Source organism: Eimeria acervulina, genomic scaffold (assembly GCF_000499425.1).
Source record: "Eimeria acervulina Houghton genomic scaffold, Eah_scaff55, whole genome shotgun sequence".
NCBI classification, from domain to species: Eukaryota; Apicomplexa; class Conoidasida; order Eucoccidiorida; family Eimeriidae; genus Eimeria; species Eimeria acervulina.
The window spans coordinates 32,815-48,026 of NW_013549737.1; the positions used below are offsets into that span (position 1 = coordinate 32,815).

The 15,212-nt window shown below is 50.1% G+C and overlaps 2 protein-coding genes across 2 annotated transcripts; both read left to right on the forward strand.

Annotated features, from left to right (window-relative positions):
- Positions 1-1,649: 1,649 nt before the first annotated feature.
- EAH_00010660 (hypothetical protein, conserved) lies at positions 1,650-5,376 on the forward strand (the record flags this gene model as incomplete). Its single annotated transcript, XM_013395078.1, has 10 exons — positions 1,650-1,743; positions 1,974-2,018; positions 2,189-2,239; positions 2,358-2,480; positions 2,999-3,074; positions 3,246-3,417; positions 3,725-3,829; positions 4,167-4,280; positions 4,512-4,680; positions 4,979-5,376. 10 exons carry the CDS (start codon positions 1,650-1,652, stop codon positions 5,374-5,376), a joined length of 1,347 nt encoding a protein of 448 aa, XP_013250532.1.
- A 2,422-nt stretch (positions 5,377-7,798) lies between these two features.
- EAH_00010670 (coatomer delta subunit, putative) lies at positions 7,799-11,181 on the forward strand (the record flags this gene model as incomplete). Its single annotated transcript, XM_013395079.1, has 9 exons — positions 7,799-7,925; positions 8,218-8,348; positions 8,659-8,847; positions 9,179-9,572; positions 9,792-9,841; positions 10,202-10,363; positions 10,462-10,566; positions 10,814-10,993; positions 11,101-11,181. 9 exons carry the CDS (start codon positions 7,799-7,801, stop codon positions 11,179-11,181), a joined length of 1,419 nt encoding a protein of 472 aa, XP_013250533.1.
- Positions 11,182-15,212: the final 4,031 nt, after the last annotated feature.

Here is a 15,212-nt window from a genome sequence, read left to right on the forward strand (position 1 = left end):
ATCTGAAAGTATCACCAACAACTTCGTTGACTCCACCTCCAGACTCCCTATCGGGCTCAGGCATTTGGAGTTCTGTAGTGAGCAACTCTCACACGGCCGCTACTATGCGTTATTCTCTACGCACCTACATAGGTGCACACTCTATAGCTATCGCTACACTCAGCGAGTATACACAAGGTTAACTTAAAATAAGGAGCAGCAACCTTTAAAACGCATTCTCGTCTCATAGCCTCAAAAAGGAAAACCAAGTGCTGACCACTCGAGTGCGTCAGCGCCTAGGTGGCAATGCCAGCCTCGCAGGCAGCCCCAAACCCACGGTTGACGCGGAGCGCTCTTCGACTGATAATCTGAATTTCTGTCTAAACTGATTCGACTTGTCTCTGATATCCTACTCTCTCAATATGTGTACTCTCCGGAAGGACAGACCTCTGGAAGTCCCTGGTTGAGGCCCACTGTAGGGCCTGTGCACTACAATACAGGTTGAATGCAGGTTCTCTCCATGCCCACTAGCCGGAAAAACTTAACGCGCCACAGCATAAGCAGTGATCTCCTGAGGCACGACAAGAAGCGTTCGCCATGCCGAGAATACTTCTTGCGTTTGGCTGCATTGGAAGCGTTCGCAGGCAGCGGGGCCTTCCGTTTGATGTACTTCTAGAGTTTTGGACTGGAGTTATGCATGAGAATAGGAGCTGGAAAGTGGAAGCGGTCACGTTGGTCGTGTTGCACTGCTCTAGCTCAACGTTACCACGTGTTACCACACCCACTTGTTTAGGTGCGTACTCTATATTACTGGCGGGAATCAAAGAATCTTTCTAAGACAACCTCAATAGTAAAAGACCTCGAACCCAAGTACAGTTGACCAATATGTACAGAGGAGAGCAGAAAGAGAACCACTGCCTGTCAGCGCCTCCGGGACCGACCAAGCCCCAAAACCGTGAGCGTTGTGCCTTCTCGTAACCCCCTAGGTCCATTTCCATCCTGAATCATCTTTTTTTAAATACTAATATTGCCTTATATATCGTGATCCTGGGAATAGGCCGCTAGCAGGTCAATGGAGAGCCTGCTACATTGCCTGTGCGTTTCATTGGTTCTCCCATTCGAGCCTTAGGCGTTAACTGGCCAGAGCAGAGCGATCGGTTTCGTGGGTGGCTGCTGCTTCCTTCTTTTTAAACCGCTTGATCCCTTTTAAACTTGTGGATATTCTTAGTTTGAAACTTTCGCAAAGCGACGGCCCGCCTCCGCATTTGACGGGGTCGCTTTAGCCTAATTGCACTGGCGGCCGGCCTCTGTCTTTCGAATCGCTCTTGATGACGAGACGCTTTTAGTGACTTTCACAGAAAGTTATTTTGAACCCTCATTTGCTGAGCGGGTAGAAGTAAGGACAACGGTCGAGCAAGTTCTGGCAGGAGCCTGACCTGTAGTCAGGCTGAGCATATCCCAACTGGTCATCGGCGATACAAGGAGCTTGGTTCGTTCGTTTTTGCAACTTGGGAAGAAGGCTCTCCACTATTACAGGCATAGTGAATTGTTCCGACAAGGTGCTGGCAGCTCCGCTTGCACGCTGGAGTACGGCGAGGGCAGCCGGCCGTTCATAAGGCTTATTTGGAAAGACTCCTAGCGACGAAGCGAGGTTTCTTCTAAGACGCGAGATGCCATCGCGTTGGCCTCATGCCGTGAAAGTGGTTGCTATTGTGGTATCATGTTTATCTATCCTTGGCGTAGTCGGCTTAGGACTTTTAACCGGTGAGCCCAACTCGGTGGCATTTGCTTCCATCGTAACATTCATGGCGTGACGTGTACGCGTCTGGGGGAGTAAAGCCACTCCTACTGCTAAAGTTGGCTCTTCCGTCGTGGGACTCATGAGAGCAGGGGAGACCGACACTAGCGGTAACCGTGAAGTTATTTAGCGTATTGTTGTTGACGTATTTGGGGGAAAGCCTTGGTTGCATGCGGACTGTACGCGTATGGTGCAGGCTTCTTCTACATGTATGGGAGCAAAGCAATATTTCACCCAGACAGTAATCTTTTACCCTACAATTCAAAAGTTGCAAGCGAATGAAGATCGGGCTAGCCTAACTTGTACAAACTAAAAGCTGGCTTAGCCACCCTTGTGGCCCGTGTCTATATCAGCGTTAGCTCCTCGGAGGTATTGCTTTTTTGTTCGATCCCGAATGTGTTGTTCTTGCAGGCCATTATATTGAAGAAGATCCGGCATATATTCGCGGTCCAGCAGTAGCTGGTATGCCTGAGCTTACAGCAAAAGGATGATATTTTAATTGTTGCATTAATGGGTAAAGGCCTATAGGGCCCAAGTCCGGCAGGGTACGAATGGAGGCTGTTTTTTTATTGTGCCTCAGGGCTGCCGTTTGATGACGTTTACATCACCACGCGAGACAACGTTAAGCTTCATGGGTGGCTTATCAAACAGCCAGAACCCAAGGAGGCGCCAACTTTTGTCTGCTTCCAGGGGAACTATGGCTGTACGCTGGCTGTTCTTCGTCGCGCGTTTGCTCCTCATTTTCCGTTGTTTGTACCTCGGCATGCATACGCATCGTCGATTCCGTTTTGCATCTACTTCTGTGTACCTTCTTACTACGAGTGTTTGCTTACCCGATTGTGCCACTTTGCCTGCTGCTTTGAACGAGCATGTCTTTGACTACTTTTGTGGCTTGAAATGCCCCTTCCCTTCCCACTGTATACTTGTTGCTTCCACATTCGGATTCCCCGAACACTATGCCTCCTCCTTTTGCCCAGTTGCCCCTTTTTGCTCGCTTGCTTACGCAAGCGTAGGGCAATTGCAATCCCTTCTCCTCCTCATAGCACATGGAAACGAAACGCGTACTGCTGTCGGTATACCGTGTGGGCGAAAGGACCTAAAAGCACGACGCAGTCCCGCTCCCTGCCGTAACTCCTTTTGATCATTGCCTCGCGTGTATAGTTAGATCTGTGTCTGATGGTTGCTCTCCTCTGTGTTGTCCCTATTTCTCTAACTGCTCAGACCAGGGATTTCGTCTAGCCCACGCTGAAGAACTCTACGGTCTCGGCGCCAATGTTTTTCTTATGGATTATAGAGGGTACATCGGCACACCTTGCTCCTTTGGGGTCCGCAAGTGTGCATTTGTATTTACATCCGCACCTACTGAGGTGTTGCGCTTGCTCATGTACTCGTGCTGGCACGCCTGTGCATGGATTGTGTTACCTATACACTAGTTTGCTTTGGCAGAATCCGTGCTGCAATTGTGCAGGTTTGGCCGTAGTGAGGGCACCCCGACAGTGGAAGGCGTATACGCAGATGCTGATGCTGCTTTGGACTATATTTTGAGCAACCAGGACGTCAACAACGAGGATATATTCGTATTAGGTCACAGCCTGGGCGGTGGTGTTGCAGTAGATCTTGCAAGCCGCAGGGGCAACCAGGTGGGCAAATACTTGTCCTCTTTTTCAGTGAGGACACAAGCGGATGCTACTGCTGCTGCGGTCAAGTCTGCTTGTGCTGTTGTTGCTTCTGTCGCCGCCCTAACTGTTGCCTCTGTTCTCACTGGTTTGGATCTTAATCAAGATTCGTCACTTCATAGTTGGCATCAGCGCTTTGTACCTGACTCACCAGCGTAGTTGCAGTGGGTTTGCAAAGAGGGCCTGCGTGCCTTCGACGCAGTGCTTCTTCTTTGTCGTTTCATCTGTGCGTCCACGCATTCCTGTGTGTGCGCCGCTCATGCTTCCACAGATCAAAGGGCTGGTAATAGAAAACACGTTTACGTCGCTCCGTGAAGTTGCAGAGAGCTGCTACCCTGCGCTTAAACCTCTTATCCGATTGTTTACAATGGTACAGGTCAGTGATAGTGTCGTTTGTCTCTGCAAGCACGCAGTTCAGTGTAGTATATACCAATGGAATATTTTGTTTCGGACAGCCCATCGAAAGAGTGGACGAAAACATCCACCTTAAGCTGAATTTGTTGTGCGCTGATTGTCTGTGGATATTTCCGAGTTACACATGTTGACGTTGTGCTTGTGGTACTTAATGCGCACCGCTATTTTCCGGACATGTACTGGATGGCATCGTAGCAGAGGTACGCACATGCATGCTTGAAGCGATGGAATGGAACGTACATGCGCACGGGGGTGCTAGTTATCTGTGCACCACGCTGCTGTGCTTTCTTTTTCCTCAGAAGGATGGCATGGAGAACATTGAAAAAATTCGCAACGTGAAGGTGCCAACATTCTTTGTTGGCGGGACGAATGATAAAGATGTTCCCCCTGAGCACACAGAGCAACTTTTTCAAGTAAGATGTGGTTCAGCGCATCCAGAACTAAGGGGGGTTACTCCTTGCAGGCTGCTTAAATGCTTTGCACCTCTTGCGTTGTCGCTGGCTCCTCTCTTCATATTTTTCGTGTTGAATGATGCGTCTCTATTGAATTGCCCTTTTCTCCGTGTGCACCTCCCAATTCTGTTGGGAAGCTTGTACACGCTTTTCTCCCGGTATTTGTTTGCTTAAATGTGCTGCAACGTACAGGAATGCGGCGCACCCAAAAAATGGCTGAAAATGGTAGAGGGCGGAACGCATCTACACTGTTATGGGTGGGCAGTGGAAGGATGGCAGGAGGATATGATAGATTTCATTCGTACAGCCAGAGAGTATAGTGGTGAGGAGCCTGCCGCCAGAGGAACGTACAAACCTTCAGGTTAGCTGTGAAAGCGAGGCCGGCTTGGAGAACGTTTGCCTCTCTGTTTCAGTGGTGCTGCGTTACGTGGAGTTTCCTGTTGACGCCTTCATAGAAATGCATCGGGTCTGCCCAGTTGGTGCTTATGCTCGTGCGTGCGAGCTTGAGGCTGGTTGTTTGACCTGTACTTTTACATACCATTGCAACCCCCGCTGTGCTGTGCCGTCCCTCGGTTTCATGATGCATTTTCGGACGAAGCACGGGGGCTGCTGCTGGCACGTTTACCCACATTTCAACGAGCAAATGCTTGTGCATGCAGATAAGCACTTGGATGCTGAAGATGGTAAATCAGTTGATTCGACCTTGACGGAACGGGACGAGGGAGACAACAAGGCTGACGGACCTTTGAGCAGTCGCGTGAGTAGGGCTGCTGCTATTCTCGTGTTGTGCATTATTGCTGCTGCAACCACGGCCATAATCCGGCATGGTAAAGCCAAAAGCCCTGCCACAAGGGGCCCTTGGCGGGAACAGCAGGATGAATCCACTCTTCAGCAACTGGATGAACCTTCCCACGACGATAAATATTTGAATGCCACGCGGGATTGGACACTTTTTGACGATGAATCAGTGGCGTCTTCGCACCTTTATAGTGCATCAACGTTCGATGAATCTTCCAGCACAGCGCAAACAAACGTATCTAAGCAGGGCGCTGTCTAAGCGGCTGTTGACTTCAACAGACCAGTAGAAAACCAGTAGAAAACGCCAAACGCTTTTTTCCTACTAGGTGCTCGGGTTAAGCTTTTTCACTCTTGTTTTGGCTTTGTGTTGTGAGAAGCTTCTTGTGAGCCTCGAGAGAGGACCACGTTTGATAGAGGAACTTTAGTTGTAACCCGGGATGGTGGGGAAGATCTCAGCTTAGCCTCGTGGGCTGCCCCAGTATAGCCAGCCTATTCTAGTGCCTACAAGATCTTTCAGGGTTGTATCACCTGCCAAGAATGCCAGGAAATGGGCGCTAATGCGATGTCGAGGGGGAGCGGCACTCCCATTTCAGTGTAGAACTGAATGGGAACCTGCACACACGCCTGAGCTTTTGAGGGAAGCTCCGAATGATACGCACGTCAGGCGGCACAGAAAGGATACCTCCCGGATAGTTGGTTGTGCAATTTGTTAGCCAGCCGCCTAAGCTGCTTAGACTAGAAGACCTGAGTTCTAGGACGAAAGCTTGTTCAGCGGTGCCAATCCGCTGTGTACCCTGACTCTTCTCCAAGACTGGTGATGAAAGGTTGGTTGGATATTGCACACGTATCCAGCGCAGCGGAAGTGTGAGCGTGTGAAGCTTTTATTCCAGATGTGGACTTACGGGTGTTGAGAATCCACCCCACGGAGCAGACTGACAGCACTTATTCGATGCTGGCGTATACACTGCCTGTGTCTCAATAAGTGGCAGATTACTGCCCATCTTGTTAGTTGAGGAGCGGAGATTCATCGTTTTGCTCGGCAACAAGACTATGGGTACACGATAGATAAGGGCACTTACACATGAAAAGAGACGAGTGCGTGGCGTGAGCAGGCTGTCTAGATGCGGCAGTATTGCTTGACTATTTTAGCACTCTTCGGCTTGGTAGCGCATTAGGACCGACCTATGTCAGCTTCCGGTCGCTTACGACACCAGTGTTTGGTCACTGAGCATCTACAACGCTTGTGGGGCTGAAATGCCGAACGACGGTAGTCTAGTAATGACGCTTCGACGAAGGCCGGCACTGTAGTTTCACGACACTCCTTCAGTGGGCTGGGACAGTCCTAAGTGTGCTCCCTGTGTGCACCATGGGGCAAAATTCAGACCAAGTGAACGCCGTGACGAGGTGACTTTGGGGGGATGCCGGGGAAACCCAGCTGAGAGCGCAGAATCACAGCTACAGGAGCTGGCGCGACACCCATACATGGCATGTTGCCTTGACATCTTTGCCGATCTAGTGAAGCGTTGCGATTGGCCTTCGTATACGTGCCTTTTATTTAAGGACTTCACCGCATTTCTGCAATGCTACTCTCTGTTTGCAGTTCACTTTAAGCGTCTTCCCCAGAAATCCGACACAGTGCACCAAAGCACGGCACTCGCGGATTTCGCGATCTCTCAATAAATGCACTCTGCTATCTCCATTGCGTCTTCTATCGGGAGCCACTGCAGGGGTTAGGCACACAGTTATCGCCTGCCCCCCCTTAAGCATGCGGAGTGAACACGCGGAACACTGGCCCTCAGTCTTTGCCGAGGACCGTGGCAAGCGGCAGTAAAACAGAACCACTCAGGACAATTCTTTTCCCGCTAGACTTCCTTTATTTAGCTTTATTCAGGTTTCCTGAGCAAACCTGAGCGTCGGTGCCTACCAACGCTCGTCTTGCTCGTTCTCAGTTGCCTAACTGCAACTCTCGTTACAACGCAACCCCACACGAAAGCACACCCAAGCCCCTTGACGATGGATCCTCTAACACCGTAGGCAATGGTTCAATACTTGTTTGCTTCCCTCGTGGCCAACCTGCCCGCCTACTGTGCCGTCATGCGATAGGTACGCTAGATACCCAGCACCAGTAGATTAAAGGGCAGGCACAACCATTGGTTGGCCCTGTTTGCGATACTACTGCAACAAAATTGACCTACTGGCCATTCAAAAATGCATGGCAGAGAAGATGTGGGAGGGCTCCAGTGTGAGCAGCGATTGCAGGGCAGAGAACTCTGACGCCAGCTAGTAGTGATGGTGCTTTACACCGTAATTTCATGGCGCCATGACGAGAGCGAATTCAATAAAGACACAGTACTGCAGCATTTTGCACAAGAAATTTGACGGAAAAGGAGACAACCGAAACTTGCATCCAGCCCCAGTCGGCGCGACTTTGCGACGACTGCTGTGAAACAGATCGCAGACAGCTTGCCTACCTATGCATCCTGTGTGCATTTTGAAATATTAAAAAGCAGCGTAGATTTCATGGTACTCGTACATTCTATGGAACTTCATTCGATATTTTCTCAGAAGCTCTGCGTTCAGTCCCTAGGCACGGCAGTTTCGGCAGGCCGAGCAACACTCAGACTTCGGGATGCAGTAGTTATTCTCTTGTTTGACTTTTCTTAAACTCGCCAGTGAGGGAAATGGTGGTCATTAGCGCTTGTATCAGCAGCAGAGTCCGACCTCTCCTTGCGAGACAGTTTGTGGACATACGCCGAACCAAGGTAGAAGGGCTGCTCAATGCATTCGTTAAGCTTGTTGATTATTCGGGTACGCTGAGGCCAATGCAGCTTGACTAAACTGCGGGTAGTGTACAAGCGGCAGGGGTAGGGGGGCAAGCCATGGGTGCATTCTCGCGCGTTCAAGAAAAAGCCTTCAAACCTTGCACACGTGACGGCCCCCCCTGTTTGTTGTGATGAACCATAGATGCTCGCCTAAGGGCCATGCATCGTGTGCCTAGTGACTTTGGAACCATCTTGAAGTGCTCTAGAAGCTCTGTGGAAGATGGTGTGTGGATGCTGACGAAACGCCAGTCTGTGCGTCTGTCTGCCGGCGCTTCTAGGCTCCGACCATACCTATCTGGAGACGGAGTCAGTCCGTTATGTATACCAACCGGTTGAGAACCTCTACCTCGTCTTGATAACAACGAAGAGCAGCAACATTTTCGAGGACCTGGGCACTCTAAGGATGTTCGTCAGCATCGTTCAGGCAAGGCGCACCACTGACATATTTCTGTTTGTATCCCCGTAATTCGTGGTTTTATTGACTATCTTTTTGGGTGACCTACCAAAGAGTGCTAGTTTTGAGCTGTCTTCAGTGTATGCTGGATTAACCTTTTTCTCGCTTCTCTTGTCCTGTGGCGGACTCGCCCGTTGTACACCGTTGCCCAGAGTTGGTTTTTGTCTCATGCGCATAGTCGTTAACTGGGTTTATGCGCGCCCATGCATTATATCAATTACACTGTCCCTGGTAGATTTCGAGGTAGCGCGTGTTTGTGTCCCAGGAGACGTGTGGAGAGAGTCACGGAAACGGCAGTCTCGAAGATAGCGTAGCTGCCCACGCGTTTGATATAGTATTTATGCTCGACGAGCTTATTAGCGGCGGCTATAGGGAGGCGCTTACGCTTCAGCAGATCCAGTCTTACGTTGCCATGGACTCTCACGAAGAGAAGCTACAGAGGATGATCGCTGAGGTAATGAGCCGAATGCACCAGCAGCATCATCCGTGGTAGCAGCAGCTGCAGTGGCATGTGCACCCTCTACCGTAGTCGTAGCCGGTAGTGACGGAAAATATTTGTGTGTAGCACATACATATCCTGCAGCATCAGGTAGCCTCTTCAGATGTGGGGCATTCACTTATTTTTTCAAGTTTAATCTGGTGAGATTACTTCTGTATATGCGGGCGTACCCATGCTCCATGAAGTGCTTTTCTACAAGAACAGCGTTTGCATTTATGCGGGCTACACACGTAGCGCACAGAAGAAGGGTTCCTGATTGTGCAACGTGAACTTATTGGTACCGCAGGGCAAAGAGAAGGAGCAGGCAGATCGACGGCGAGAAATCGCCCAAAGACTCGAGAAGGAGAGACAGGCAGCAAAAAAGGCCGGTAAAGGGTTGGATGTTACTACTTTTCGCGGTGCCGGAGCAGCAACTCAGCTGTCGCGCGGTCCTCCTACCATCTCTGCTGCTCAGGGGGTGCCTCCAAATGAAGCTTACTGGGGATCGCCAAGTCCTACTGGGGGGATGTATGACTCAAAACACCAGCCTTCTCCATCAGTCACTCCAGGGGCCACAAGAGGGAGCCATCAGTCAAAGGGCATGCAGCTTGGGTTTAAGACACCATCTGGGGGAGTCGATAGCGCATTACAGAACCTGGTGGATGAGGAGACTAAATCAACCGAACCGCAGCACGAGCAGGGTAGGATGCTCGTAGTCATCTAGCTACAACAATGATAAATCATGGTAGACTTTGTGCTTATTTTAATGCTGGCATTATTTGGCACCTGCAAGTACCACTTTGCTCCATCGGAGCGATTGCATGTGTGTAGGCATTTCCAGTGCAAATCGTACATTTTGCCAGGAAGGTTTTGTTGTCTTTACTCATATACAGTATTGCGAATTGCGTGCGTCCATACAGTTTTAAGCAATCCGCTAGCGGATCCCGTAAGCGTTTTCATTGAGGAAAAGGTAAAGGCGTCTTTGCAAGCCGAGGGAGGTGCGTGCAACTTTAAGCCCTGGTACTCGGCGTGGCTTCTGCCGCTTGCTCCTGCATGACTTCAAGCTCACCTGGTAGTTCTCTGTGCTTTGCAGTCGTCAAGGAGGTAGAACTTCAAGGGACATTTTTCGTTACCGCGAACGATCCACAGCGAGGGTCTCTTGCAGCATTTCAGGTAGGCGAGCGTCTTCTGTCTCTCCCCTTGAACAAGTTAGTAAGTAGCTCAGATCAGGTAGCAATCGAATAGTGAGTTGAACATCCAGCGTACATGCGGAGGTTCGTAGTGTGCCGCGAATAAAGCGATAACACGTTTTATGCATTTCTGTTATCAGCTGACGCCGGAGGACAAAAGGTTTAAGATGAAGAGTCACCCAAATCTTGACAAGGCGGCTCTGTCTCAAAGCAGCCTGCTTCAGGTCCGAGACCCATCGAGGCCGTTGCCTCCTCACCAGCCGGCACCCCTGCTCAAGTGGAGATCCAGCGAAAAGGATGAGGTACGAAGATATTCTTCTTTATTCGTTTTTTCCGGCAGATTCCCATTTTGTATAGGAAGAACTCCTCTTTTGTCTTGATCTTGTGAAATTTCATACAGAGCTTGGTGCCGCTGACAGTGAGCTGCTGGCCGTCTACGACGCCAACGGGCACAGTGCTGACTGTTGAACTGGAGGTTACGGACGCTTCGAAACGTCTGGAAGACGTTCGTGTTTCTTTCATGTGTCCAGCCCAGGCAAACCCTCAGGTTAACCTTTCCCCACTCCTTCCAGATCTGCACTGACCGGCATGCTCTGCTTGGCCGTAGCTCAGGCTGTTGAGATGAAGCTTGATTTTTGTTGCACTCTAGCCATTTGCATTGTCAAGTACTGATGTGATCAATATGTATACATAGCATTTATCTTTGCGCACGCACCTACATGTTCTACTGCGCGTTTTTTATTGATGAGCAGGTTCTGAGAACGGATGCGGGAACCACGGAGCATGACGGGGTTTCAGTCCACTGGTTCCTTCCGGAAATGGGGCAGCAGCTCTCAGCTGCGACTATCGAGTTGACGGCCAACGCCAGCCTGACGACCCTCATGCCTTTCTCCGTGGAGATGCACAGCAGGGAAAATATCTGTAATGTGGAGGTGAGCGAGCTGCAGACTGCAAATGCATGATGCTGTGCGAAAGCACGTCACGCGGCATCAAGCTCCTGTGGTGGGTTGCTGTTTGCTTGCTGTTTTAGGTGCTCCAGTGCACCCACATGGAAAACAAGATGGAAATCCCCTTCTCGCTTACGCGTAGAGTGGACTACCTACTTACTGTGCATCCTTAGAGCGCAGGCGAGCTGATCCATTGCTGCACCTGCAAGGAGCAGGATGGCATGCAATGGGTTGAGGGTATCGTGAAGCGGCTTGGGCTCTGTTTCGTGGCGCTTCGAAGCGGATGCACCTTGCGTTGGCTGCCATGTGCGGTCCCTTAGGAGTGTGGGCTCTTGAACCATGCGAAGTGGAAGTTTCCTATTGGGTTACCAAGTGGCGGCATAGGCGTATGTGCTGGCTCATTCATGCTTTTCTCATAGTGGTTTGTGCTTATCGACACAACTTGTTTAGAGTTTCGGGTGACGAAGCAGAACCGCCGTAGGATCCATCAGACTTAACTGTAGCAGTTTACTGCTTAGATGAAGGCATAGATCGTGCAATTGGGGTAAGTGCCACCCGTTTCCCGGTACGCTTCAACGGTGATGGCAGATAGCGAGATTTTAACGGAAATATGGACTGTTATTTCCTGTAGTTCAAACAACTTGAATCCTGACTGCATGATGAACAAAACTAGAATAAGGCTTGGTGAGGGTAATCTAGTCCGCATAAATACGCCCCAACTAGGGCAATTGATGGGCCATCACTGAAGGGTAGCAAATCTTCAGTGCACAAGGAGCACGCAATGCTGGTGACTACTATTTGTTAACGAGCTGGAAATTGTGGGTTAGGAAATGTACAAATTTCAAGCAGCGAACTGGCGTTTTCTTCAAGGGTCCCACCTTCTAAAAAGCCTTTGTTCCTCATCTACACAGAAGAAGACGCATGGATTATCTGCGAAGAAGTGAGGAACTGCTGCAAGAGAGCTTCAAGCACGCTGCTTCTTAGTGACGTGTTGGTACACCGTACACGCAGAAGGCCACTGGGCGTACGCCCCCACTGAGAGACCAGCTGTATCTGACGCTCTGTTCCAGCGAATGCATTTCGTTTGACCGACAGCTCAACTAAACAAGGAATATATTTTCCCCGTGATACCGATTCCCTAATGTTTTGTTGGGGACAGGAGCATGGGGCGCTCGCCTCGGTGCATTCAGCACTTGCAGGAAAGGCACCAGAGGCGTGAATACGCATAAACCCTGGTCTTCTTAAAGAGGCTTCCGTCGGCTCTCCTTCATCGAGGGGGATGATAAGAAAGCGCCCCCCAAGCTCACATGAGGTAACAGCCTTGCGGATGCGATCTGGAACCATGTCGAGTAACACCTTCACACGCACAAGGGGAAAACGCATTCATTTTGCATTTGCAGTGCTCTAGCGACGACCACAGATGAAGTGCGCCTCTACTTTGCTTCCGGCTGGTGAGAATGATTTGATATTGCAGCAGCAGTCCAGTCACTGAGTCTCAACGTGCCGCATGGTAGGGCCAAGTTTTGGGACTGCATCTACTGAGGCAGTAGAATGGCGGGGACGTAGCTCTCATTAACGCACCGCATCCTCCTGCATCTCTAGAGATCTCCACTTAGCAGCAAATGCTTCCTTAGATAGCTGGAAAGGCACACAGAACGCCGCAGATGGGAGCGGCAGCTTCAGCCTCAGGGAAAGCTCCTGCGAGTCGGGGGTTCTGAGAGATCAGCAAAGCAGAGACGCATGCAAGCGCTGCCTGCTTAGCAGCGAGAGACACATGCGAATATGCAGCAAGACTGCAGCTTTGCAAGGACACTGGCGGGTAGGAGCCTGAACTGGGTTCGAACTCGTGACTGGCAGCAGTCAAGAGTACTTCGGTCATTATATTGTCTACCAGCCTACAAGTAAGCCATAGTGCAGGATAGTGCACAGAGCCTACAGAGCGGTGATGAGGAGAACGGGAATATCTCGCGAGGGGCGAGAAACCTCAAGCTCCCCAGCAACACTGACACACCGCGCCCCTTGGTTTGGTTTCGCATTCACACTAACGCGTCCTGAATCAATAGCGCACCCGATGAATGATGGATAAATGTTATGCACTGCTTGTTTGGTTAAACGGCTTCAGACACAGTTTTGTGTGAATCTTATGTACAGGGGGTTGGGCAGACCGCTTTGCATTAGTAGGAGCGTCCCTTTATTCCCACATCCACCTACTGAATGCATTGAAAAGATGCAGGGAGACAGTGAAACACAAGAGTGCAAAAACGTACCCCCCTCCAGCACTTCCTTTTCGAGGGCAACCCTTACATCGGGACAAGGGACTGCACTGAAGCAGATGTTGACGACGAATGACGCAGTTGCCGCAACACTTCCAGATAGAAATGTTGGTAACCCAGAACTTCGCTCGCCGTCGCCTCCCGCACGAATGGAGCAAAACCATTCTACCTACAACAGTAGTGTTCCGGTGAGTGACAGCACAGCTGAGAATCCCAGTGGAAGCTGGTGATGTGAGATGAAGCGGATTAGTTACACATGGACAAAAAGGCCCTTTCCACAGAAAAATTCAACGCCTCCACCTTAAGTTTGCTACACTCCTGCTCCTAAAGGGCAATAACAGTCAGCTGAGCTGCACGGCCATGGTCACTCGGATAGCCAGACGTTTCCGACGCTGCAGTACAACTACGGAATGAACTCACTCTTAAATCCGTACTCTCCAGAAGGATACCCCCCCATGGTTGTCCACAAAAACGAGCGTGCTCAAGCAACATGTGGATATAACCTTCCTGCATTGGCAGCTTTAGAGAAGTCTCTCGCGCCGCTCCAGTTGGTTGAGCAGGGGGAAGGAGGCGACGCAAAATTCGGGCATCATTCCATCCTGAAGACGTCCACATTATAATTAGACATATTTGCAGTATTTGCGGCATGTGCTGTAATTAGGGAGAATGGTAAGCTGAGGTATTTTGTAACACTCTAACGTGATCCATACTTCGTGGTTGTGCATCTGCAGACGAAATTGGGTCTGCACACGCTTTGGAGAAAGGTTGCTTTGGCGTGCCTGCCCAGTGTGACTCTGAGCATGTACGGTTGTGCTGAATTTCCTCAGTGGCTTCGCTGCGGTCTCCTTCCCTATGCTGCTGTTGCCGCCTCCGCAACTCTCCCCCAGGCTGCTTATCACAATTCGGCTCAGTGAATCCAATAAAGACTGGTGGAGCTTCCTTGTAACGGAAACAAGCAGAGCGGCACATGATAACGAGTTCTTGCTACAAAATCAATCCTTAAAGTGAGGAAAACGGAGTTCTCTACAGGGCCACATAGTCAATATTCGCATGGTAAGGGGAAGGCTAACTTTGTGAGATGCTAGGCGCTAGGTGTACACATCGCGACCACATGTATGCACGTGACACACTAGTATCATTGCGCACACGTGCGTGCATTCACGTGCATGTACGCATGCAAAAATGGATGCATCTCTCTGCACATCCTCGCGCACGCATTTACGCACATACTGATTTCTCAGCAAGTCAATGTAGATGAGAAGCATGCACCCGACGCTCCGATACAAAATATGCTCATGCGTCTCCATGCAAAACTGTAGGCATCAATGCAGCTGCTCCTCATGCGTATACGAGTGGCTGAAGCTATTCTGGCACAGGTAAATACATGCGCGAGGATGTGCAAATAGATGCATACATTTTAGCATGCATACATGCGCATGAATGCACGCACTATTGCTTGCACAATGATAGTGGTGTGTTACGTGCGCATACATGGTGGTTGGTACGTGCGCGTACGTGGGCATTTGCCCATGTAGGCAAGTAGTCTAATGCACATGATTTGCAGTGAAGTACGCAACTAACAGTTGAACGCTATTGTGTATGACGCCGGCAAGCTATCACAAGGAGTCATGCATTCCCATTCAGACAAACAGTATTGCATTCATGCAGGCTGACTTTGGTGGAGTGCAAATATTAGCGCATCTCATGTGCCTACTTATCCATGGCTCCACAAATCCCCTCAGACTTGTGTATTTTAAAATTTGCTGTAAGTGCAAAATAGTGAAAGACATCCAGCAGCGTACGGATTGTAGTACTCACCAAGCCCCAAGTCAAGCTCAGCAGCTGCCGCTTGCCTTCCTCTGCCATTTTCCTGTGACACAGCCAACGCTGCATCCTGCACTGAGAATTACGAACTCAAACCATCTGACTGC